The 25,293-nt window shown below is 47.0% G+C and overlaps 1 protein-coding gene across 1 annotated transcript in view; it reads right to left on the bottom strand.

Annotated features, from left to right (window-relative positions):
* Cd247 (CD247 molecule) overlaps positions 1–21,252 on the bottom strand; it is a 72,300-nt gene extending 51,048 nt beyond the window's left edge. The window contains exon 1 of the mRNA XM_050158344.1: positions 21,046–21,252. Coding sequence (XP_050014301.1) covers positions 21,046–21,103 — 58 coding nt within the window. The 5' untranslated portion in view covers positions 21,104–21,252. The remainder of the gene's footprint in view (positions 1–21,045) is intronic.
* Positions 21,253–25,293: the final 4,041 nt, after the last annotated feature.

The following is a 25,293-nucleotide window of genomic DNA, read 5'->3' as shown; positions in this document are numbered from 1 at the left end:
AAGGTATTTGCATAAAACCTACAAATCCCTTCCCGCTCTCTTGGCTGTCTCTAGATTACCGGCAACATCTCATATGACTGCTACCTACTGTTCTTTAGGAAACAACGACACTTCCTTCTCTTCAAACAACAACAACAAAACTACCGCAGGCCTGACTCCCACAGCAGACACCAGAGAGAAGCCGAAGCCTTGTGAGACTGTAGGGAGAAGCTGTGGAAGGCGCCTTACACACCATTCCATTTCCACGGATTCTGTGCAGGGCTCCATGTGCAACAATTAACGTTTGGCTTTTGGAAACTTTCTATAATTTAAAGGAAATAGTTTTGAATTCGACTGATGGTGCAGAAGCACAACCCACAAGTACAGAGAGCTGACTGCATTGACTTCTGGGGATTTATTTTGTTTTTGGATAGTGCTGGGAATCAAACCCAGAGCCGTGTGCATGCTCTACCCCTGAGCCACAAGCTCAGCCCACCACCAAGTCCTTCTGTCTTTTCTCTCTGTGTGCAAAGTGCTCAGATAAGCCTGCTATGACATAAAAATCATGCTTCTTGGTTCCAGGTATCAGCATCCATCTCTCTTAGAGTCACAAGTCTTCAATTCTGTGGGCAACTGTCACGCTCCAGCCTCCACCGCTGAACTCAGACTTCTGAGCGTGCCTCCTCCAGGCCTTTCCCCCATCTCTGGGCAGTTCTGAGCATGGTGCGTAGGCCCTCTTGGCGCTGCTGCCCTCTGCCTTCTCCCACATGGACCGGCTCACTCATGGACTTCCTTCCCACCTCTATTCTGATGCCACCTCACCAGCAAAGGGATCCCTGCACGCCTCCCACCGACACAAGGCACTTTCCTTGTACCCACCCCCACCGCCCCATCTTATTTTTCTTAGCATTTATCACTACTTGTTTTACATATTTACTTACTTATCTTGTTGCATTGCCTGTCTCTGTCTTCAAAATATTAGCTCTGTAGGATCTTGGCGGCGTTGTTTTGTTTTGGCCATGTTTATAAAGCACATAGAGCCCCCGCGCCCCGGTATTATACATACTTAGTAAATATTTGTTGAAGAAGTAAATGTATGAATAACATTAGTGGTTCTTCTTGTTTGTGTGCATGTTTTGAGCGGCATGAATTGTGGGAGAGAGCAGGGTAGCTGTATCTTGGGTTGCTCATCAGATGGGATCTGCACCCTGGGGAGAGGCTATTGAGCCACAGCACTAGACTTCCATGTTCTGACTCCAGGAGGCCTCTCAGTTGGCTCTGGGCCACCTCCGAGAATCAACTGCAACTCCTGCGGTTCCCGAAAGTCTTAGTGTAGGGCTTCTCAGTCAATAGCTTGCCACTGAGTCCAGAGACCATGAGGCTTTCTTCTTACTCTGACCATGGGGTTTGCTCCATCCTGTGGAGGAACTAGGAAGAAGGAACCTGGTGGGATCAGCTGAGTCTCAGGTGGGCTGGGCTAAGAAAGATATTGGCAGAGCGAAATGATAAATAAGGTCTCGTGGGGAGAGCAGAAAGTGGGCAGGGACTGGGAGGGAAAAAACCCAACCAAACATACTATCGTGCAAGGCAAGAAGTCTAAATGGTGTTTGAGGTCGGGAGGCCTTTCCTAAGTGCACATCCGCTCTGTCAGGGGATAATAGCAGGCCAGGTGTGTGACGTACCCGCGTCACGCGTTTAATCTCCATCTGACAGAGAGATGCCTGAAGTTCAGAAACGGAAGCCTGTGACACAAAGTTTGGGCCCATAAAGCTACCCGAGGCAGCCAGGGGAGGGGCACCCAGCAGCTCTACCGCCAGGAATGCATTCCAAGGAGAAAAATCACATAGCGGGGCAGATACCTCCACAGGAATGTGGGGAGTGTCCACAGCGACATTATTCACAATGTGTCAAAATTTGAAGCCATCTAAATGTCCAGTAGGCAGAGGTAAAATAAATCACAGCTGTCTGCAGGGACTAAGCCTGGGATTTACTGTTTAGTCCAAACAACAGTTACAAAGTTAAATGCACGCACCTCCCTGCCCAGGAAAATAGGGACCATACCCAGGAGTTGTGGTGTGTCCATTTTTTTTAAAAGAATGGTTTTGTTCTTTTTTTTCTTTCTTTCTATATTTTCTAAGCTTTCTGTGCTAAGTATGCTTTGACCTCATAAAATATGATAAATAGTATCTCTTAAAGTGCATATGTTCGGGTTCTAAATGCAGAAAATGAAGCCTATTCGATTTTAAGTAGGATGCAGTGGAATTGCTGGCTTCTGGATCCCGTGTGCCTCGTTTTAATTTTCTTTATGGATCCACGGCAAGGGAGACTTTCCCAGCGGTAAATTACTGCTCTTAGGGCAATAGTGAGTGAACAAGGACATAAAGATTGTAAATGTGGCATTCGGTGTGAAAACACGGTGGGTAAGATGTAAAGCAGAGCCAGCCTGGCCCAGCAGGGCACTGGGCTTAGAGCAGACCTGGAATGGCAGAGTCTCAACAGGAACAAACAGAAGTCTCTATTTCAGGGGCAGCCAACCCCTGATGTAACCTCAGTCCTGTCTGCAGCCTTCCTGGCTCAGCCACCAGCCTTCTTCTGCCAGCTCCTTACCCAGGGACACCGAAATAGAGTCCAAACCCAAGGACCTTTAAGGTTCTTGACTGAGCCCAGATTCCTTGATGTAGTAATGGGAGAAGAGAGGGAGCGCCAAAAGAAGTCCCCTTCCTGCCTTTGCTTCGGGCTCCGCTGCCCAGATAGTTTGCTGAAGTTCAGGCCCTCTCTGCCTGCTTGCTTGTGTTGATTCTGCTGTCATGAAATGTGATGCTGGTAGCTTCTGCTTAGATACCCTAGGCTGTGGGAACCTTCTGCCTCCCCTCCTGTCCTCTGGCCTCTCCTCTAGCCCTCGCTGAGCCAGTAGCTCCTGCTCACTGCTGGCCGCTCAGGCTGCAGACTTCACTGGTTTTTCACATTGGGGTTCAGCTCATTGTTGGCCAAAGCCAACAATCTTGATTCTCTACAGGAATTCACAACTTTTTAGCCCTCTGTCCCGGAAAACTCAGGTCCCCCAGGAATCAGAGAAGCAGAAACAGGGAGGGAAAAGCCAGGTGGAGATGGCTTCCTGCGAGCTGAACGTAAGAATACTCTTCAGAGATTGACTGAAAATCTGGAGATCGGCCACAGACAGACACAACCACTGGTGGTCACCATTGATATTTCCAGTATGTCATCTGGCCTTTCTACTTACCCAGTCCCTAGTCAGTCATTCCTTTTCAATTTATAGTACCAGAAACACGTTTATTATAGCTCTACCCTGTACCTACTTCCACCTGAGCTCTTTATATGCAATAGCTTTAATCCCGCCAACTGTACCTCAAGGTAGGCAAGGTTAATTAAGAAGATTGTTTCAAAGAGGCCAAGAAACTGACCCCAGGTCACATAACTAGACATAATAAACCCAGAATTTTAATTTAGATCGCAAACCTATTATCTCTTCACTTGTGTTAAAACTGACCTCCCTGAACCCCATCATATTGTCAGAAACACAGATGAAAGACAGAAGGAATCGCCAGCTGAAGGGCACCTGGAGTCAAGTGGTTATTTGGCTTTGGTTGATGGCTGTCCTTGATAGAACCACATGGCATGTGACACCTCCAAAATCATCATTTCAGTGCATGCTGGGAAAATGCTTAGTACCAGATCAGCTGCAGCCCCTTGGTCCATTTGATGACCAAATGTGCTGAGAATCGCCTATCACGGGCTAATCATCACTGAGCAACTGAACAAAAGTCACGACTCCATCTCACTGGTTCTCAGCCCCTGTGGGACATTCTGCAGCATCTAAAGGCACTTAGGCCTGACACAACTTGGAAGTACCACTGACATCTAATGAGTGGAGGTCCGGGTACCAGTAAACATTCTACAGCACAGGGGACAGGCTTCAACAAAAGATTACTTAGGTCGAAATATCAACAGAGCTCAGGTACCCTGTTTCCAGCATTCAGTTGAGAGGGACTTGATTCAGCCAGAGACGGACCGAATCTAAAAGTGTATCTTATCCTCAGAAAAGCATAGCGCTAAGCTGTTCAGACTCAGCCATGGCTGAAGTGTCCACATCCTGTTAGGCTAGGCAGTGTCTCTTACGTAGTTTTTCCAGATAGTCTTATTCAAGGGTAGCCTATGGAATTTACATAATGTTTCTTTGGGTTAAAACCGGGACTGGAAAATGTAACCTCTAAAAGGAAAACAAACAGAAAACGAGAGACGTGTGTAATAATGGAAGCTGAGGTGTAAAGTTTAGGTTTCCTATAAACTTCCTCGCCCTGCCACACCCCACCTCTCCAGGCCAGAGACGGACACCTAAGTGACCCCAGGCAACTGTGCAGAGAGAGCGAGCTTGGGATTCAAATAACAACAATGCTCAGCACCAATCTTGAAGTCTTACCTTCTTTAATCTTGCCTCTCCACTAGGGAAAGCCAGATAGCCGCGCTTCTACACCTCACAATGCTGTGGATCATTCACGGGGAATGTCGCATAACAGTCCCCGACACAACTCAGATGTGTCCTGAGCACTCATCTGATAATTCGCTCACACATAGGGTTCCTCTCCGTGAGGCGGAGTGGGGGGTGCTTTTTATTAGATTTCCTCCCATTGCCACTGTGTGAAGCTTCTCTTAGGAGAGGTTCTACTTCTTATGCTGTGCTGGAGAAATAGCCCCTATATCATGAAGGAGAACCATTGAACTCTACTCACAACCCAAAGGGGATAGTTGCTTCCAAGAGGATAATGTACCCCACTAAGAGGAGGATGCTTAGGACGGTGAGGCAGACCACATCATGGAACTTTTCATTTTCCAAGTGGGAAAATCTCAGGACTGTCTCGGTGTCTTAGAGTGACTCATGCAGTTTTCACCCAGACTCGAATTCTCAACTTGCTTTTTTTGTTTTGTTTTGTTTTCAAGAAGGGGTTTCCCTGTAGCTTTGGAGCCTGTCCTGGAACTAGCTCTTATAGACCAGGTTGACCTCGAACTCACAGAGATCCACCTGCCTCTGCCTCCCAAGTGCTGGGATTAAAGGCATGCGCCATCACCGCCCAGCTGAACTGGCTTTTTAATTCCAATCTGCTTTCATCTTTTCTTGACAGGATGCTGGATTTTTATTCTCCAAGTCAACACAACTTCAAGGATTATGCAAAAGGTTGAGATAAAAGATGCCGTGCTTGGATTGACAACAGAGTTTCTGGTATGGATTAGAGAGGTGGCCTGCGTACCACACACGGGCTGTTCATTAAGCTTTAGCACACATGATTTCTCATAATTGCTCCTCCCCATTCTGTTGAGCACAACTATTTGGAAGGTAAGTGAGCTGTGTGTTGTGCTGTGAGTTCCTGAGAATAGAAACCCCTATGACTAAACTCTCCATGAACACAGCAAGACTGAGAACAATAACAAAAGCTGTTATCACCAGGGCCAGCGGAATCACATTTGATTTTCCATTTCACGGCAGCAAGGCAGCAATCTGCCTGAAGGAAGCTCCCCCAACAAATGTATGTCATCTTGACTTGACGCTTGGACCTTGTGCTATCGGCTTGTGGAGCCAATCCATCCACTCCGGCTGTGTGGCTACCTGGGGATGGTCCCCCCAGGTCTCTCCCTGCTGCTGTGTGATTGGAACGGAGGTGGGATGATGCTTACCAGTGGGACTGCCTCCTAAACAAAGATGACAAACCAAGAGGTGGAGGCAGACGTGGACCCAGGTACCTGTCTTCTGTTTCCACTGCTCTCAACCGGGGATGTGCAAAGGATGGCCCACAAACCAACGAGTATAGGCATCTGCCCGTTTTTGCAATAAAGTTTTATTGGCATATCTCCTGCTCATTTGTTTGCACATATGTGTGGCTGCTTTTGTGTTACAATGATAGTGTTGAGTAATTGGGAAAGCTCGTATGGACCATAAATCCTATAATATTTAGTACCTGGTCCTTTGGCCTAAGCACTAGGTTACCATCTGAGAACATCAAAGATCGACTTTAGACATATAGAGAACAGAATGAAATAAAACATCAGGGTCCTTGTTCGTGGTCTTTCTTTTGGTAAAGCAAAATATATGTACCTGGAAAGTGAATGAGTGACGGCAGTTATCTGACGACACAAGCCAGCCTTTGGGGATAACACAGTGTGCCTGTCCCTCGTGAGCTGGCGTGTATTCAATGCTTGTTCCAGCCACCAAACTCGCCACTTTTCATGCATTGTGAAGTTAGCCCTTTGAGTGGATAATACAGGCTGTTAGCAGACAAGGAGTTCCAGACCTCCAGAGCTTCTGAGGACACACAGCTAAGAAATACTGACAGTAATAGTCTTTGGTTCCAGAACCTCGGCTCATAGCCAAAGGACAAATGGTGGACAGAGGTGTCTGCCCTGCAGCAGGAAGGGACAGGGTGTAGCAGAGTCAAAGCAATTCTGCCATCAGTCAACAAATCCTCTCACCAGGCCCCACATGGATGCCGCTTCGTCTACACAGTTTTCTCACAAGGGAGAACTGAACTCTGATGGAGTCTCTCCAGTGTTGACTGGCGGCGGGAAGCCAGCGGGATGCACAGCTGATCCCTACTTTATCTTCCCAAGGGGAACAGGTTTGAAGCACTTCTTCACTCACGACTGAGCTAGAGTCACCCACCCCACAGGTGGGGCCTGGCAGCTGTGACCTGGAAACCCACTCTTTTCTTCCCCAGCCAGGAAGACCACGTGGAAGACAGAAGAATCAGGGCCCAGCTGCAGGCTGGCTTCTCATGTCAGGGTCCCTCTGCCATGTCACCACTCTGTGGGACCAGGACGGCAGAATTGGGATGGGAAAAGGAGGCTGTGAAAGGGGTAGAACTGTTTCAACTGCAGATCAAGCCCCACTGCTCGAATCACTAGCAGACTCATTCTGAGACTGCAGAATGTGCGGGTGATGCTTTTCTAAAGGGCAACCCCGGTGCTTCCGAGAGAGGAGGTACCATGCCTGTGACACACACTTATTCCATCTTCCAGAGACTGCTCTGCAGCTGCGCCCGTCACGGCAGGGGGTTCAGAGGCTACCAGTCTACAGATGCCTTTCCCTGACTGCTGCCTGGTAGTAGAGACTGGATCACCCTAGAAACAACCTTACCCAGAGCCCTCAGAAAGCCCTAGAAGAATACGTCTGCATTTAAATGAGACATCAAAATGTTGACTCAAATCAGAATTTCTGTGACACTTGCTACCTGGTGCTAGCCGAGCTTCAAGATAGCTCTGAATCCCCCAAGGTCACATTCTTGACTGAACTTGAGGCTAAGGTTAGAATCCATACAGTTTATTTGGAAGGTGATCCTGAGAAGCATTGGTAGATGATATGCATTCAACTGTGTCCACAAAAATAGGCCAGAGCACAGCCCCCTTAGCATGGGGGTCGTTCCGATGGGCCTTAACCCAATCACGCTGGTGTCCTTATACAATGGAGACATTTGGACAGAGATACACACAGGAAGGACAGCTCATGAAGATGAAGATGCCTAAGATGCACATGCCAGCAACTCCAGCAACTGTCAGGAGTGCGGAAGGAGTGTGGGCAGGTTGAGGACAGACCCACTGACACCCTGAGTTTCGATTTCTAGCTTCTAGAACTGTAGAACAATACATTTCTTTGTTATTTGTGTTTTTTTTTTTTTTTTTTTTGTCTCTCTCTCTCTCTCTCTCTCTCTCTCTCTCTCTCTCTCTCTCTCTCTCTCTCTGTGTGTGTGTGTGTGGTGTGTGTAGGGGGCACATATATGTGTGCGTGCGTGCATGTAGCTGACAGAGGATAACTTTAGCTATTGTCCCTAGAAGCAATATACTTTTGAGACAGCATCTCTCACTGGCCTGAAATTCACAACGTGGGCTAGACTGGCTGGCTAGTAACCCCAGGGGTATGCCATGCCCTTCTGCACCGGGAAAACATGTATGTACCATCAAACCTGGCATTTTTAAAGAGTGGGTTCTGAGCCCAAACTCGGGTGTTGACCTTTGCTTTACCAACTGAGCTTCCACCCCATTTACATTTCAGGTTTTAACCACTGCTTTACGGCATGTTGTTACCAATACAGTTCCCAATGCTAGGGTTTGAACGCAGTTTGTCCCCTCAGAAAGCTCTGGTGAAAACTTTTTGGTTCCTGGGTGTACACATGTGTGGAGGCCAGAGATCAAACTTGGTATCATTCCTCAGATACTATCCATCTTGACGCTTTAAAAAAATTCTTTTTTTTTTTTTTTTTTTGAGACAGGGTTTCTCTGTGTAGCCCTGGCTATCCTTGAACTCGCTCTATAGTCTAGGATGGCCTTCAAACTCTACCTCTGCCTCCTGAATTCTGGGATTAACGACAAGTATCACCATACCCAGCTGTATGTTTTTAAGACAGGTGCTCTCTCTGGTCTGGGGCTTGTTGATTAGCCTGAGCTGGGTGGGCACAGGCGACCCTGACTTCCTCCCAGGAACAAGGTCATTACCACACATGGACTCTCAACCTAGGACCGGAACCAAGTGCCCAAGAAAACTTCTTTCCTTTGCAATTTACCCAGACTGTGGCTTTGTGTTAATAACAATAGGTGGATTGAGACAGTGGTGGGGAACGAGGTGGATTTAGCTCAAGTTGCAGCTGCAATTTCACCACGGCAGCAAACTCTAGGGAACAGTGTAGAAGGGGTCCCTGCCGGCTTCACAACCCTGGGGCACAGATGTTCAGTTCTTCCACTGTTCAGGTTAACTATAACATGTGAAGCGGGCTACGCTAGCACTTCCCAGATGAATGGGAGTTCCTCTCAGGGCAGCTTGAAAAGGAATCGTTTGAGGAACTGTGTGCCCTTGGTACAGACCACCCGGAGGGCATTCTCCAGGAGTCAAGGGATGGCTCCCTGGGACTAGAAAGATGCTTAGCTGTGCAGGAGGCAGAACTGCTGTGAGTAGGCCACACACACAGCCAGCTAGCGGAAAGAGGCAAGGCAGAACCCCACCTGGAGGAGGAGCGGCCTCTACAATGGATGTTCAAGGCTGTGAGAGGCTGCTGGTGGCCTCCTCATCCAAGAACCAGCCTGCAGGTGGGAGGGGCTACCAAGAGCTACTGCTGGTTGTCTGGGTTTCTAAGGGTGGAGTATCCTGTCCCTTCCACCAGATCTGGTTCTTTTGTTTTTCCCTTGCTCCTTTCTCCAAGCAGCACACAAACCTAGCTCCTGTCTCAAAGTCCATGGCCAATGTCAGACAGAGCAATGAGCAGCCTCTACTTTAGGGCCACTACAGCCTGCATGCATGTCCTTCACCAAGATAAAATGAGGCGTTTGTGAGGACAGGCTGGCTCTGGTGACACCTGCAGCGAGCCATGCCCCTCTGGGCCTCGCTGCTCCTCCTGAAATGTAGGGCCATCGCCAACGGTGCTACAGCATCCATCACCCTGATGCCTGAACACACAAACACACTCCCTCTTCACCGATAGCACCTCATCACCTGTCTTTCTTTGAAATGTTTATTCCAAGACAAGCAGTTGGGCTGGACCACAGCCTCTGATGCTAAATACTACTTGCTCAAAAGCACAAAATAGGTGTGCTTAGTATCTTCTTTCTGATAACTGGGTTTTGTTGTTTGAGACAGGGTCTCACTATGTAACCTTAAGTGTCTTGGCACTCGCTCTGTAGACCAGGCTAGTCTCAAACTCACAGAGATCCGCCTGCCTCTGCCTCCCGAGTGCGAAGATTGAAGGGTGTGCCACCATGTCTGGGACAAGTGTTTTTTGATGGCCGTTGTTTGGATTTGTGCTTTGTTTTTGAGACAGGGTCTATTGCAGTCAGACTGGTTTTGTACTGTAGGGAAAGCAGGCTTTGAATTCATCTTTCTGTTTCTACTTTCTGAGTGTTGGGATTGCCATACCCAGCTTATGAAGTGTATCCTTTCCCTTCTGGGTTTTGATTTTTTGTCCCCTCCCCCCCATTGAGGTTTTCTGTTTGTTTGTTTGTTTGTTTAAAGGCCCATTCTCATGCAGCTCAGACTGACCTCAAACTTGCTCTATAGTAGAGGATGAGATTGAATTTCTGATCCTCCTGCCTCTGCCTGGGATTTAAAGCATGCACCACCCCCGGTTTGGCCTGAGGATTGTCCCCATAGCTTTGCCCATACTAGGCAAGCACTCCACCAGCTGAGCCCATCTCCAGCCCACAAAGTGTGTTTTCCCCAAGATTTATTTATTTTATGTGAATAAATGTTTGTCCGCATGTATCTATGGACACCGTGTGTGCCTGATACCCTCAGAGGTCTGAAGAAGGTGTCAGATTCCCTGGAACTGGAGCTACAGGTGGTTGTAAGATGCCCTCCCTGTGGGTGCTGGGAACTGAACCTGGGTCCTCTGGAAAAGTAACCAGTGCTTCACTGCTGAGCCATCTCTCCAGCCTCAATTAACTGTTATCTTTAAAGCACGGTCTTCTCTATTTGGTTTCAGTCTTTTTCCCAATGAGCTGGGCCTGTCAGGATAGCCTATCCCTTGGAGGTGAGTTTGGTTTTCAAGCCCTAGGATCAGTAGGTTACTGTCCTTACCCCCATGGCTCTATGTAGGCTAAGGAGAGAATCAGCATACACACACAAAATAAATAAATAATAAAAATTAATGTTTTTTTAGAAAGTGTAGTATACCTGTTATTTTTAAGACAATCCAACTAATAAAAATTGACCACTCATGGGAATAGCTAAATTAGAAAGTTAGTCCTTGTAATACTAAAGAATTCACGACAGCCTTTCCTTAAACAGGATTCCCCCAAGGATGTTTAGCATTTAGATAGTTACAATGTTCTCGTGCAGGAAGCTTTCAAAGGCCTCATCCAGTGAGTGAAGGTTCCTGATACTTAGTACATATTTTTCCCCTTTTCAGGCTAACTGACTTGCCACACTGTTTGCATTGTCTAAACATATACATGTTTATAACCTCAAGCACTTGGGTCACATGCTCACTTCTACTGAACATCTGCAGAGGCAAACCACACTTGTGTTCAGGTGTGCCGTGTGTGTGTGTGTGTGTGTGTGTGTGTGCAAGTGTGCTTTGTGGGGGTAAAGGCTGATGTCACAACATCCTCCTCCATTCCTTCTCTGTCTTATTTTTTGAAACAGGGTCTCTCACTGACCCTAGATCTCACTATTAGAACTCAACTGGCTACCTGGTCAGGGAGTCCCTGGGGCTCCCATCTCTGTCCTCCAGAGCTGGGGTTTCAAGTGCATGCTGCCACCTGTCTTTATGTGGGTGCTGGGGAACCGAACTCAGGTCTCATGCTTGCACAGCAAGCAAGCGCTTTACCACCAAGCTGTCTCCCTAACCAAGACTGTGGGCTTGAAGAGACTATTTAGGGGCAGCATCCCAAACCAAGAGAGCTGGACCTCCCTTGTGAGCCAGCAACTTAGTATTCATCTTCCTGGTCCTTCTGCACTGAACTTTAGATGCCTGGCCAGTTGACCGACCATTGTTTTGCTATTTAAAAACTGAAACAATTGCAGACTTTGACTATGCCTCGAAAACTTTCAATCCCGAACTTAAAAGTCCCTCACAGTCCAACCTTCTCTGTCTCTTGGTGCCAAGGAGCCATTTTGTGCTCTTCAAAGTGACAAGACTTTTTTAAGGAAGCTCTAGACTGAAAGGAAACCAGTAATTAGGCCAGCTTCAAGTCTAAACCTTCGTGTTTAAATAGACGAATGTGCTTTTTAAATCAATGCAATCAAGAAATTGTCATGAAGATCAAAAACCTGCTCCCTAAGTCTTCCTCCGGCGCCCACCTTGGCCCCTTTGGGTAGCAAACATTTGTAGGCTTTATTCGCAGCTCGTTTTTAAGTCTTTAAGTAGCTCCCTCCCAACCCAGAGACTACAAAGCTCTGAAAATTAGAAGTACCCCCAACCCAAAGAGCTATTCCCTGATGAGGTGGCCATTGAAATGGAGTTTGTTTTATCGGGTCTTTCTCATGGTCTTTACAGACTTGAACATTTAACAAAGCAGCATTTGCAATGGGCAGGTGAGAGCTGGCCAAGATTTCCGAGGGTATTTCACAGGACAGGTCAGCGGGGAGATGGATGGGTGAGCAGTGGTGGATACAATTATTTGACTTTTCTGGGCTGTTCTTTTGAAGCCTCTATGCTTAATAGAAAGAAAAAGAATAATCCTCTTTGCTAACCTTTTGTAGTTCCATCTTTATTGTTCCCATCGAAGCCCAAAGAAAACGAGCAAGATTCATTTCGTCCAGAAAGCATCTGTGTATTTTATATGGGCCTGGGCTTTGAAGCACTGATAGTTAAGTGGGAGAAAAGACAAAGATTTTTCTCTGCTCTGAGAAATCAAAGGAGGAATTTCTGAAGCCCTCTAGTCTACCTCAAAACAGTCCTGGGTGGCATCCAATCTATATGTGCTTCCTTTGCTACTGAACTCAGCGTGGAAATTAGCACAGGTCGACAAGAATGATGGAAATTAGGCCAGACCATATAGCGGTGTGTTGGAAGCCACATTCAGACTCTTTTTAAAACCATAGAATATAATTTCCGGCATCATGAACGTCTGGCTCTAAGAAATGGGCCTGCTCATAGGCCGGTCAGAGCAGTCGTCTACAGGCTGTTTGACTGGGAAAACAAGGTAGACGCTTGCAGAGTATTTAATTGCTATTAGTCAATAATGAAATTAACCAGATAACTTAGGTAATCAGATACTAAAAATAAACCAGTTTGACCAACTATCTTGACGACCAAAGTAGTTCACTAGGGACTACCTTGTTGGAGTGCTTGCAAGGAAAGCATCAAATGTGCGTTGGCTGTTTTGCTCCAGAACACACGGGATAAGTATTGTGGAGGGAGAGTGTGGGGAGCTGGTGACATTTTCTGATGATTATTATGCGGTCCTGAAACTGTCTGTGTGCTGGCCCCGAACTCTGAGAAGAGCTCCCGATAGGGAAATATTTGTGCGCTGTTTTTAAACTTGAGTTCTGAGAACAACAATTTTCCACCTTATTTTGCCATTTCGTGCAGATAATTTGTGATGGTTATGCATCTGGGGGTCATTCAGAATCTGGTTTACTGTCGGGGCAGGCAGGGTTTCCGAGGCTGAGAGTAAGGCAGAGTTAGCATTTTAACCAGGGAACCAGGTGAAAAGAGGTGCAAGGGAGGAAATGCCAGGCTCACTTTGGGGACAGGCGTTCCAGGGCAGCGGGGCCGGAACAACAGCTTCTCTTGCCACACACACAAGGCTACATGTTGATATACACATATACACATACCTGCAGATACCAGCACATGTCCATCAGCATACAGAGGCGTAAATACATGGAACACATGCACTAACACATTCATAACTTCATGGACCCATTCCAGAACACACACACACACACACAGTCACCTTAGAAGGTGCATCTATGAGGATGCTATTCCTTTAGATTCTACCAAAAAAAGCTCACTGAGTGAAGACATGTTTGTCATCTGTGTATGAACACTGGTGCACAGGCACCTGCACCCACCAGCGTGTGAGAGCAAATGCTCCGATAAGTGTGTTCACCAGCATCCACACTGAGGTTTTAACCCACAGCACCTAGGCTTATGCTATTCCCTAACAAGCCCATCTGGCTCAGTGGCCCCCTCCACTCTCCATCTTTCCTTTGGGGCAATAGGATGCAACCTCTGCTCCCCTTCTCCAGACTGTCTCTGCTTCTCTCCCCCATGCCTCCTCTTGCATGCTCCCACCATCTCTTTGGGTCTAGGAAGTACAGGCAGGTCTGACTGATGGCTGTCAGTCACGGTGTGCCTTGGGGCTAGTACAATTTTGCATGATGGGAAACAATATAGGCATTCATGGCTGGCTTTCTGGTCTCTATGGCAAGAGAGTGGGGGGAGTTGTTTAATTCCAGGAGCTGCTGTCCGTGTTGTGTACGTCTTGAGCATGCTGTCTCCTCATCCCCACAGTTAGGCAAGGGAACGGTACCTACAGTGCCACAGCCTGTTGCATGTACGAATGTCCTGCTCAGGTGGTCACTCTAGGAGATGGGTCTGGCTCTGCAATGCTTCCTGCTTTTTGCTCTCAGCATCAGCCTTTTTAGGATGCTGACTTTGCCCCATCAACAGCTCAAGGCCTTGCCCTCCCTGAACACAGCCCAGGCAGATGCGAGGCCCGGGACTAAACGGGTAAGTAAGTAATTGCAAACTGATTGAAGATATTATTTGTCACTCAACGTCAGTTTCACCATTCTTTGAGGATTTAGTTTGGAAAAAACTCACTTTAGAACCTATGTCTAACATTGTGCTGTTCCTTGAAAGAATTGAATACCCATGAAACTTTCCACTGGGTCAAGCTATATTCCTAACAGTTTAATTTGGTCAGTTGTCTGGGGTCAACCCCTCTCAAATATGGTTTAGTTTACATTTTAAAATGTATTTTCCATGCATACGGTAGGTGTGGGTGTTGAGCACACATAGAAATGGATTGAATTGCAAACTGAGGTACATCTCTCTCAAGGAAAACTCCCCAAATACTTACATTTATTAAGACTAAGATGGAAAATATGGGCTTACCAGATTTGGGGAAAATATGAGTCCAGCCCTATAATAATATGCCCGAGATGAACAGAGTTCCAGTCTTAACCCGCCCATATTTCCTACTCAGCAGAAAACTGTATACCAAACAAAGATATTCAGTGTCAAAGTGATTCTTTACTTCAAAATTTGAAAAGAAAATAGAATTAAGCATTTCCTAAGGAGATTTCTTTTCAAGTCCGCTTCAGAATTAGGCCTTCAAGTGTGTGCTAAAACCACTCAATAACAACAGTCAAGCAAGCAGCCTCAGAGAGTTCGAGCACACACTGGCTGAGGACCGGGGAGAATGTCTGCGGCCCAGCCCCCGCTTGAGCAAATCACCAAGTCTTTGAAAGTAATTTTCTCCTTTTTATGCTCATTTTTATTTGAGACAAGTAGCCCACACTGGCTTCAAACCCGCTGTATCACCGAGGATCAGGTCCTCCTGTGTACCTCCAGGCGCTGGGATCACAGGCATACACCACCATCCCCAGACTCGTTTCCCTCATTTATAGAGAAGTCTACAACTTTCTGAGCTACTGGCCACAGTAACTACGCCTATGAGATCAGTCACACAAAGTGCTCTCTGTAAACAGAAAAGACGGCTGGGACATGGGAAAAAGCCATTTGGATGGGGCTTGGATCCTGTCTGTCTTATTCTAGAGTTTCCTTTGAGTTTGGAAACTATGTTGCTAAGAGCGCACAGCCAACAGGTGAGCAAACAGACCATGGGAGCCCAGCAAGCCCACCACTGTGATCACCGGAGCCCAGCGTGTCCACCACTGCGATCACACGTGCCCAGCGTGTCCACCTCTGCCGGGAGCCCGGCATGTCCACCACTGCAATCAGGGGGAGCCCAGCATGTCCACCACTGCAATCACGGGAGCCCAGCATGTCCACCACTGTGATCACGGGGGCCCAGCGTGTCCACCTCTGCCGGGAGCCCAGCGTGTCCACCACTGCGATCAGGGAGCCCAGCATGTCCACCACTGTGATCAGCGTGTCCACCACTGCGATCATGGGAGCCCAGCAAGCCCACCACTGCGATCACGCGCGCCCAGTGTGTCCACCACTGAGATCACGCGTGCCCAGCATGTCCACCTCTGCCGGGAGCCCGGCATGTCCACCACTGCAATCAGGGGGAGCCCAGCATGTCCACCACTGCAATCACGGGAGCCCAGCATGTCCACCACTGTGATCAGGGGGGCCCAGCGTGTCCACCACTGCGATCTGGTTACTTCAAGCATCAGTTTTCTTTCTCACCAAGTCTTGCCTGGCCCTCAACAGATCTGCAACCGATATGTAAGCGTAGGAACACCCTAGAAGATGTGGACATTTTCAAAGCAGAGGCCTTGCCTAGCAAGTCTAAAACAATGTGATAGGGTGAGAGTCCCTACCAGAAGAGACAGTTGAAGTTCTGAGCAGAAAAAAAAGGTTCTTTTTCAAATTCTGAGAGTCAATACCAGTGAGGTGGGGTGAGAAAGCCTTCCTAAAACCTTCACGATGTCTGACCGCAGGTAATTCACTCTGTAGCTGAAAGGAACCTTCAACTTTCTCATCATTCTTTATTGCGCACACATGCAAGGAAATTAAGGCTCAGAGAGACATTTGTGCCCAGGTTTACTCTGCAGTTTGGTGAGAGGGAGAAAAAGAAAGCACGCTTGAGCTGCGTTCCTGCTTTGCTGCACTGGGAAAACAATATTCTATCCCGAAGTCTGGGGAACTGAGGCACACTTCCCAAGCACCCTGAGCCCGGCCACCTCTGAATCATCTCTACTCTGTGAGGAGGGCACCAGCCCCACCGTCTTAGGAAGGAGCGAGCTGAGGGCCACTCACTGACCGGCAGAGGCCGTGGATGAGCCCTGACTTCCACCCAGATCTTCTTCCTGCTCGGTTTCCACTCTCCTCACCACACTGCATGGTCCAGAAAGACACGACCATGTGTAGACGGTCATAGAGAGAAAGCCACATTCTTTTCTCAAGAGGATTATAGAGTCTAGAGTCCCCTGTGAAATGCTCTTTTATTTTGGCCTGCTCTTTTAATCGTCAGCTCAAATTTGCACACACACACACACACACCCCAGTAAAGCAAGCTTCATGTGTATTTTTCCTAAACACAACAAGTATTAGAAATTGCCTAAGTGTCCAGCTAGGGAAATACTAGAAAAAGCATGATGCATATATGTGCAAAGTGGTCATGAAGACCACACGTGGAGGTCACACTAGCTGGGATTCATGCTAGAATCCACAGAATCTTCTATTCCTACGATACCTTTATTGCTTTATTAGTTTGTTAACCGTCCATCTCCAGCAGTGGTCACCTTCTTTCCCCCACATTAGAGCAAACATGGGGTAAAAAACAAACAAACAAACAAACAAAAAAACAGTGCATTTTCTTAGTTATAACATAGAATGCTAGTTTAGTCATTTGAAATGATCTCTTCTCAAGATTCAAAATAAATAAATAGCTGGGACTGAGAGTATAGGCCTGTAATCCCAGCTACCAGGAGACCAAGGCAGGAGCACTGAGGGCTCAAGGTCAACCTGGACTATAAAATGAGTAATAGTCAAGCAGACTGAGCAATTGTGTGAGATCTTGTCAAAAAAAAAAAAAAAAAAAAGAGGGTCGAGGATACAGCTCAGCGGTAGAATGCTTGCCTAGCACACATGAGTACTGCTGGTACCCAAAGCAAAATGTACAAAACTGAACGGTAGAATTCCATAGGGTTGAACACAACACTTTAATAATTATCTTTTAAAATCTCTAACTTTGTAACCCACCTTGGATTATTCTGTTCCCCTTTGCCCCTTTAATCCCCGACTGATTAATTTAGTTTTGCTTTTGTCTTACACAGTTTAATGCTAAGTTGTTGAGAAGCAAGATCCAAATGACGCCGATCCAACAGGCCACCTACTAAAGCACTCGAGCCGATGGTGTGAAATGTCGCCACTCTCTTCACTCACTGGACTATGTACTGTGCACCGACTCGATCCTAAACCCTGTGCTGAGCACCAGGATGTGTCTGAGAGCCAACAAGGATCTCTCTCTCTCCTCGGGGACTGCAGTCACGACACAGAGTGCAAAATGACTTGTTTCAGCTAACAGGTCAAACGAGTTAGTTTAATTTTCTTTCAGCCCAGTTCACTATTTGTTTCTGTTGACTGCAGCTGCCTTCATTCTGTTGTAAAGAAGCAGCAGCGTTGTCTCGAGTGGAACTAGAGCATCAGTCTGAACTATTTCTGACCTTTATTTAATCGGTTAAATAGATATAAAAGCGAGGTGGGGGAAAGGTATTTTCAAATTGTGTGCCTAGATTAATTAAATCTAAAGCAGTTCTCTGTTGTGCCTAGAACCTACTAAATAAAATATAAGACACATACATGCTAGATGACTTTTGAAAGGAAAGGTGTATGTTCAATGAAAATTAAATCTTATATATTTATATATTTGGGGGGGGGAGGTCGAGACAGGGTTGCTCTGTGTAACAGCCCTGGCTGTTCTGGAACTCTCTTTGTAGATCTCGAACTCACAGAGATCAACCTGCCTCTGCCTCCCAAGTGTTGGGATTAGAGGCATGCACTACCACTGCCTAGCCTTAATTAATTTTTTTTATATAGTATCTCACTATGTAGCTCAGGCTGACCTGGAACTCATAGAGACTCACCTGCCTCTGCCTCCCAACTGTTGCAATTTAAAGCACGCACCATCATGCCCAGCTAGTCTTATTTTTTTAAAGAACAAAAGCAAAACTAAACATAGTGCTAGATGAACAGAGCGGTTTGATAAACCTAGGTTAAAGTCTTGGGCTGCCAGTGGAGATGTTTTGCGGCAGCAAATGTAGTGCCTAGTCTCCCAGGGCTGAAGCAGGGGAATTAAGAGAAGAAGGACTTGGAAAGAGACAAGGACTGGAAAGCAAAACAAGTCCATGGTGAAAATCTGTGAGCCCCTAGCGACGCCATCACTTCGCTTCCTTCAAGCCCACTTCCAGAAGCGTCAACCAAGATTTGCTGTTTAAGCTATGTGTGTATAAATCCCTAGTCAGTGTACACCCATGCCAGCAGAGCTGGGGGCCACCCTGACCCTGGCGACCAGGACATTTTGTTTTGAATTTTCCCCTGCCCTCTCTATTTCCATTTTCAGTCTTGTTTTCACTTCGAAGGAACATTTTCCTACAGTATTCTAAAGATACTGAAATGGTGGACAAGGTTCATCCTATGCTAGCCTGAGCTGTGATCCACATTTGCCACAGAACCCACCGCTGGTCTTCTGTCCTGATGTAGGTGTGCCCAGAGTTCAGAGAAGGGACGAGTTGTATACTATCAGGAGAAGATGCCGGTTGGTACTTTATAAGTTAGAATCTCAGCCATAAGTTTCCATCTTCTGTTCCGAGTAATTAATTCAATTTTTGTTTATTGATTGTCCTTTATGTGTGTGTATGTGCGTGCATACACACACACACACATGTGCGTATATCTCTATATATGAAAGATTGCATTCACTTCTTGCTGTCACGTCTCTGCAAGGAAGGCATTAGGATCTTTGCTTTAGAGGAAACCTAACAAAATCCAGGACCATCGTGATTCGCTAGGTTGCTTAGGGACTTGCTCCTAGGAAACGCTATGACTGGCATGCCCCTGCCTGCGGCCTTCTTAGGCCATTCTCTGCCCGCTGCAGAGCGTCTCACAGACCCTGAGCTTCACCCTAGAGATGCCTTTCCTCACTAGAGAGTGGACAAAGACTGTACTGTTCATTCTTAGCCATGGTGGAGCAGTTAGAAGTACCAGAAGCTTGGGGTTGGCTGACAGACATGTTCTGCGCCACCCAGACTCCATCTTAGTTCTTCCTGCCTGAGGCCCTGGACACGGTCATGCTAGGCTTGGTGGACTGACCAGTTTAACACTGGCTTCGACCCCAATGTTTGTGTTTTTCCAAAGAAATGCAAATGCGAAAAGTGTAGGCCTCCTCTGTTTTGGTGGAAATGGCCACAGGCCTCCTGCCCTCTGGGTGGGGTTTGTTTGTTGTTCTTGGCAGCCAGCACCAACCCAGACACCCTTTGTTTCTCTCCCTAACTCCCTAAGCTTCCACTTGAGCTCCAGAACTTGCCGCACATGGATCAGTGAGAAGCAGATAAAAGGGGAAGGTTTGGCCATCTCCTCCCTCCATCTCTTGGGAGCCTGTTGCTGCCAGTCCAGAACTCCTGCTTGCAGCGCTGCCCCTGAAGTCAGCGAACCTCCCAGGCTGTGAAGATGTTTTGCCTCTGCTTACGAGGAAGGGCTGCCGTGGGCTCCCTCCAAAGCTATTACCCCACACAGAACCCTGTGAGTCATACCCACCAGGCTCTTTCTGAGAAAAGCACTACCATCATACAGAAAAGCTGATGACTGAGCCCTCACCACCCCGAGGTGCTAGCCCGGCTCTGCCGTGCCTTCCCTGGTGGTACCACCATGATGATGGTTGTTCTTCCCCTGCCAGCCTTGTGGCTCAACAAACTACCACCTGAGGCAAGCTGTAAAGTGGAGAAAGGATACCCCTTACAGCTCCCATCCTCATTTCTCTAGATTCAAACACAGACTGCCCCGTTTCTTGACAGAGACACCATGTTTCACCGGCACTGTCTGAACTAGGAAGTACTACAGCAAACAGAAAGCCCAGCCTCCGAGGGCCGCAACCAGCACAGGTACAAACTCTCTTCTGGGCTGATTAGGACTCGTGATAGTGACTTACCACATACTCTTCCACTGTTCCCCCAACATTTCTGTCAGTGTCTGACTGCTTGGGTCACATAGAGAGCCATGTGAGCGTGTCACCGAGGCAGAGAAGGGGTGTCATAGGGCTGGCGGCCATGGCGTGGGGGCAGCACTGACAAGGTGAGCTTAAACACAAACTCTGGGCCAGAAAGTGACAACGCACCTTGCCAAAGGCCGCAAACACGGACGCTTTCTCTGTACCCTTCCCTCCATCAAGTCCTCTTGACTCCACCCTACAAAGTGTTTCAGGCCACCCAGGGCCACAGGCCATGACTCTCCCCAATTGACCATGGTAATGCCATTTGTTGACAAAGGAGGAAAGAACAGATCAGAGCGGCAATGGCAACCCAAGGGGGAAGGAAGGAGACATGCTATCTGGGAGGCAGAACAGAGCGCGGCCTAGCTGATGTTTCGGATCCTGCGCGGCTTCCGTTTAAATGCTGCCTCTCCACGCTGACTTGCCTCGGTTGCTCTTTTCCTTCGTTTCTCCTCACCTTTTCCCCCCACAGACTTTTCTCCTCTTTCCTTATCACTGGACAATCTACAGCTGTGTTTTCCGACAGTGGACTCTGAGCCGGTACCCAGTACGGCTATCACAGAACAGATGCCTGCATGGGACCCAATCCAGTCCTGCCCCTCCGGCCATGACTTTGGAAGATAAGGCTTTAAAAGAAACGCTAGGTCCTCCGCACCCCTCTGCTGCCGCTCAGACACACAAAGAGCCCCTAAAAGTGCCCGGCTACGGAAACAGCGCCCTTACCTGCTCCCGGGAACTGAGCCTGAAGGATGCCAATGAGAGCAGACACCTTCCACTTCATCTTCTACTCCTCCAGGATGGTGCCCAGAGGCAGCTGTGCCTGGAAGGATGGGAGAAAGGGAGGTGTTGAAGGAGTCTCTGCAGGCTTTGTTCTGTGGCTGCCACCCCAGGAAGTGGAGAACCGTGGGCCTTTGAGACAGCACCTGCCAGTAATGCCAAGACACCCTAGCACTCCCCCTCTCGGTTCGTAGGCAGGAAGCTCTGGAGGTTTAGGGGTTTGGGGTGTAAGAATGTGTATCCGTCTGAATTTTGCTTTTTCTTCTATTTGACTGTGGTTTTGTGTGCTTTACTTTTTTCTAATTCTTGACTCATTTGTATCTGACTCCTGATGGTGGAAGTCAGACCCTGGGATGTCTAAATTTCCAGTGCACTGAAGAACACTGGCCCTTATGGAGGCTGGAGAGGGATAGCTCTAGACCCGCGGTGGGTGGGCTGACTGTAGAGACCCCCGTTCCTGCTTGTTGTGTGAGCATGCCTGAAGCAGTCAGCACCTCCAGACTTCAGGCTTCTTAATCTAAACAGCAAAGAAAGCAGCACGTTTGAGGTACAGTTCCGAACGGCCACAACTCAGACCACAGAAGTGTGAATACCATAGCTCACACTGGATTCAAAATTCTCCCCCGCGCCCCTGACTATATCTCAGTATTTACTCAGCCCAGGCTCGTCTAGAACTCAACTCTCCTGCCTCAGCTTTGCAATCGCCCAGGTCACAGGTCTGTGCCTCCAAACCAGGTCAAATGCCTCTGCTAACGTCAACATCTCATACTCGGAGTTGTTTACCAAAAGAAAAAGATTAAAAGTCAGGCATAGTGCTCGGGCTGAGACAGGAGGATTCAGAATTCAAGGTCAGACTGGACTAATAGCAAATACAAGACCAACTTACGCTATGTAGTAAGACTTTCTCAAAGCAAAATAAAAATGAAAGCTGAGAACTAAGCATAATAAGGAGCTGTACGAGGTGTCTGAGACAAGACTAAAGGCATGGAAAGGTCTGGAAAGGTATCTTTTCTTCTTTCACTAAAATAATCTTGTGAGTCCACAGTTTTTCCACATTAGCCAATCTACAAAATTGAAAGACAGTGTTATCAAATCTGGAGGCACAGAGATGGCTCAGGCACTTCCTTCCAATCATGATAGTCCGAATTCCATCCCCAGAGCCCACACAGTAGACAAGAGAACTCACTCTTGCAAGATATGCCACACACACGTACACACCACACATACACAAATACCGCATACATGCACATACATACACACACAACACACATATACAGGCACACATCATACACACAGAGACACACTTTCTACACATATACAGACACAGCACATACATGTACACACCACACACACATACACAACCACACATATACAGACAGACACACCACATACACAGACACACCACATACACACCACATATACACAACCACACATATACAGACACACACCATACACACACAGACACCACACACACATTCACACTTTCTACACACATACACACACCACACACACAGTCAACATGCACACATACAAACTCACACAAGTAAATGTTAAAAATATGTTAACAAATTCTTAAAATAGGGCGATTCCTGACTTTGTGTGAAAAACTTAATGTGTAAGACGAGCTAGACCACAAAATGCACAATCAAACCAAAATACATAAATTAGACATCAAATTTCAAAAGTTTTATCCATCAAAAGAAATTAGGAAGAAAATTTAAAAAATAATCCACAGAATAAATTAAAGTATTTGTAAATTGGATACTGATTACGGCCCAGCATTCAGGATATATAAGTAAATCTACAATTCAATAGGTTGAAAAAAAATAAAAATAAGCCAAAGATTTAAACCGACATTTCTTCAGAGAAGAGAGGCAAATGGTCAATCAACACACGAAAGACTTTCAGTGTTGTTAGTCAGCAGGGAGACGCAAGCCCAAACCACGAAGCAATAGGACAACGCAGTAGACACTGTGCTGGTGAGGACGTGAGGGGATGCGAAGAAACCGCTGTTGCCGTTGGAGATGGAAATGATGAGGGCCCCGAGCAAAGCAACTTGACAGCTCCTTAACATGTTCAACAGAGTTACCACATGGCCCAGAAACTCTACCCGGAAGAATTGGAAACATGTGTTCTACAGAAGCGTGGACAGAAACGGTCCTGACAGCGTGATGTATAATGACCCCAAACTGGAAACAGTTCACCACAGCTGAGGAATGGACCAGTGGGCGTGGTGGCTCAAACAATGGAAGACAACAGCCATGAAAAGACATGAAGTGCCGTTAGAGGCTACTGCATGGGTAAAAGAAACCACTTATTGGGGGACTCTGTTTATATTCAATAGCCAGACTAGGCAAATTTATAGAGAAAGTGGACTAGTGGTTGCCAGGAACCTAGGAGAGCCGGCAGTTGGTGTGAGGTTTTGGTAGGGGCCGGTGAAAATGCTTTAGAATTAGATCATGGTGTACCAGAGGATTGAATGTGCTAAAAACCATTGAAGTGCACGGTAAAATAGTGGATTTGTGACACCAAAACTCTAACTCAATATAAAATAAAGGTAGAAGAAATAAAATGTAAGGGACCTGAAATGACTCTGCCAGAGAGCCAGCATCACAAATGAGCACAGTTACTAAACAGTGTCTATGACATTATCAGCCCTACTACCCCAAATGCGCTCATTCATGTTTGATCTCACAAGCAGGCTCAGGCCTGCTGAGTGCTAGGGTAGGAGTCTAACCGTGTATTTAGTGAAATTGTTTTAGATAAAGGAGAGAAATCTTCAGAGGGATGATGACAGACTTCTAAGTAAATGGTATGTACTGGATCAACTGGATTATCTACGCGGGAACACGTACTGTTCTTATGTCATGTTGTACACAAAGATTACCTAAAACGCATCATATGTGTAAACACAAGGCCCAAAGCAGACACATTTCTGGAGTGAAACATGGGTGAATGCTCTCGGTAATAGAACACAAAAATCTCAATTAAGATAAGATGATAAACTGGGCTTCACCAAGACTGCTTAGTGAAGATGCTATCGGGAAAGAACAAGAGCAAGCCGTAAAGAAAGAAAATTATTTGCAAACACATCTATCAGACAGACGATTTAAATCTAGAGTATCTAAAGAATTCTTTCTCAATAGTAAGGAAACCAGCCCACTAAGGAAATGGGCAGAAAGTTTAAATACGCAGTTCCCAGAAGATGATAAGTGGATGGCCGGTAAATATATAAAAAGATATGAATAAGACAAAACTGCAGTGAGGTTCTTTTGTGTGCTGCCTAAAACATGGGGAAACTATAGAATTCTCGCACACCAAGCTTCATCTGTCCTGGTGTTTCCAGAGACAACCATCCCCTCCTGAGGCTTCTCCACCAGAGGCCTGCCCAGCACCTGCCCTAGTATACTGACCCAGACTTATGTTCACAGTCCTTACCTGGCTGTTCTGGAACTCTCGGTGTAGACCAGGCTGACCTGGTACTGAGGAGCCCCGGAAGACCTGTAACTTACTATGTCACTAAAGATGACCTTGAATGTCTAACTTCCTGCCTCCATTTCCCAAATGCATGGGTGTGCCACCAAGCTCAGTTTATGGGAAGGTGTAGAGTGTGGATCAGGCCCAGGCTTTCCTACATATTAGACAAGCACCCGACTGAGTCCCATCCCAGCCCCAGCTTTTTATAATATTGATGAGGTTGTCAGGGAAGGCAGCTCAGCTGCTGTTTCCCTAGATTTTCTTAAGAAGATTTCTTTCTTTATGTGTACATGTGTGTATGGGAGGGAGGCTGCTCATGTGCTTCAGGGTGCCCGAAGAGGCCAGGGGCGTTGAATCCCCCTAGAACTGGAGGTACACGTGGTTGTAAGCTGTTTGAGATGGGTGCTGGGAACTCAAACTCTGCGCGGCCATCTTTCTAGCCGCTGTTTATTTAGAATTTAACAGTGGCTGGGCACAGGCCTATCATTCTGGCGCCTGGGTTACAATCTCGAGATCATCCTCAGCTGCACAGTAACAGGGTACAAGACTATCTCGGAAAAAGCAAAACCAAACAAAAAATGAATGAAGTCTTAAAAGTGGAATCCGGCCTGGAAATATCTCCAGTTCATTTATCCTGCTTGGATTCACCCAAGGAGCTGCCTGGGCTGTGGGACCACTTGGGTACTGTTCCAGAAAACCTGCTTTCTGTTGGTTCCG

This window comes from Alexandromys fortis, unplaced genomic scaffold (assembly GCF_014885135.2).
Source record: "Alexandromys fortis isolate MF-2015 unplaced genomic scaffold, M_Fortis_MF-2015_v1.1 scaffold_97, whole genome shotgun sequence".
In the NCBI taxonomy this organism is placed as follows: domain Eukaryota; kingdom Metazoa; phylum Chordata; class Mammalia; order Rodentia; family Cricetidae; genus Alexandromys; species Alexandromys fortis.
This window is presented reverse-complemented; position numbering and strand designations above follow the sequence as displayed.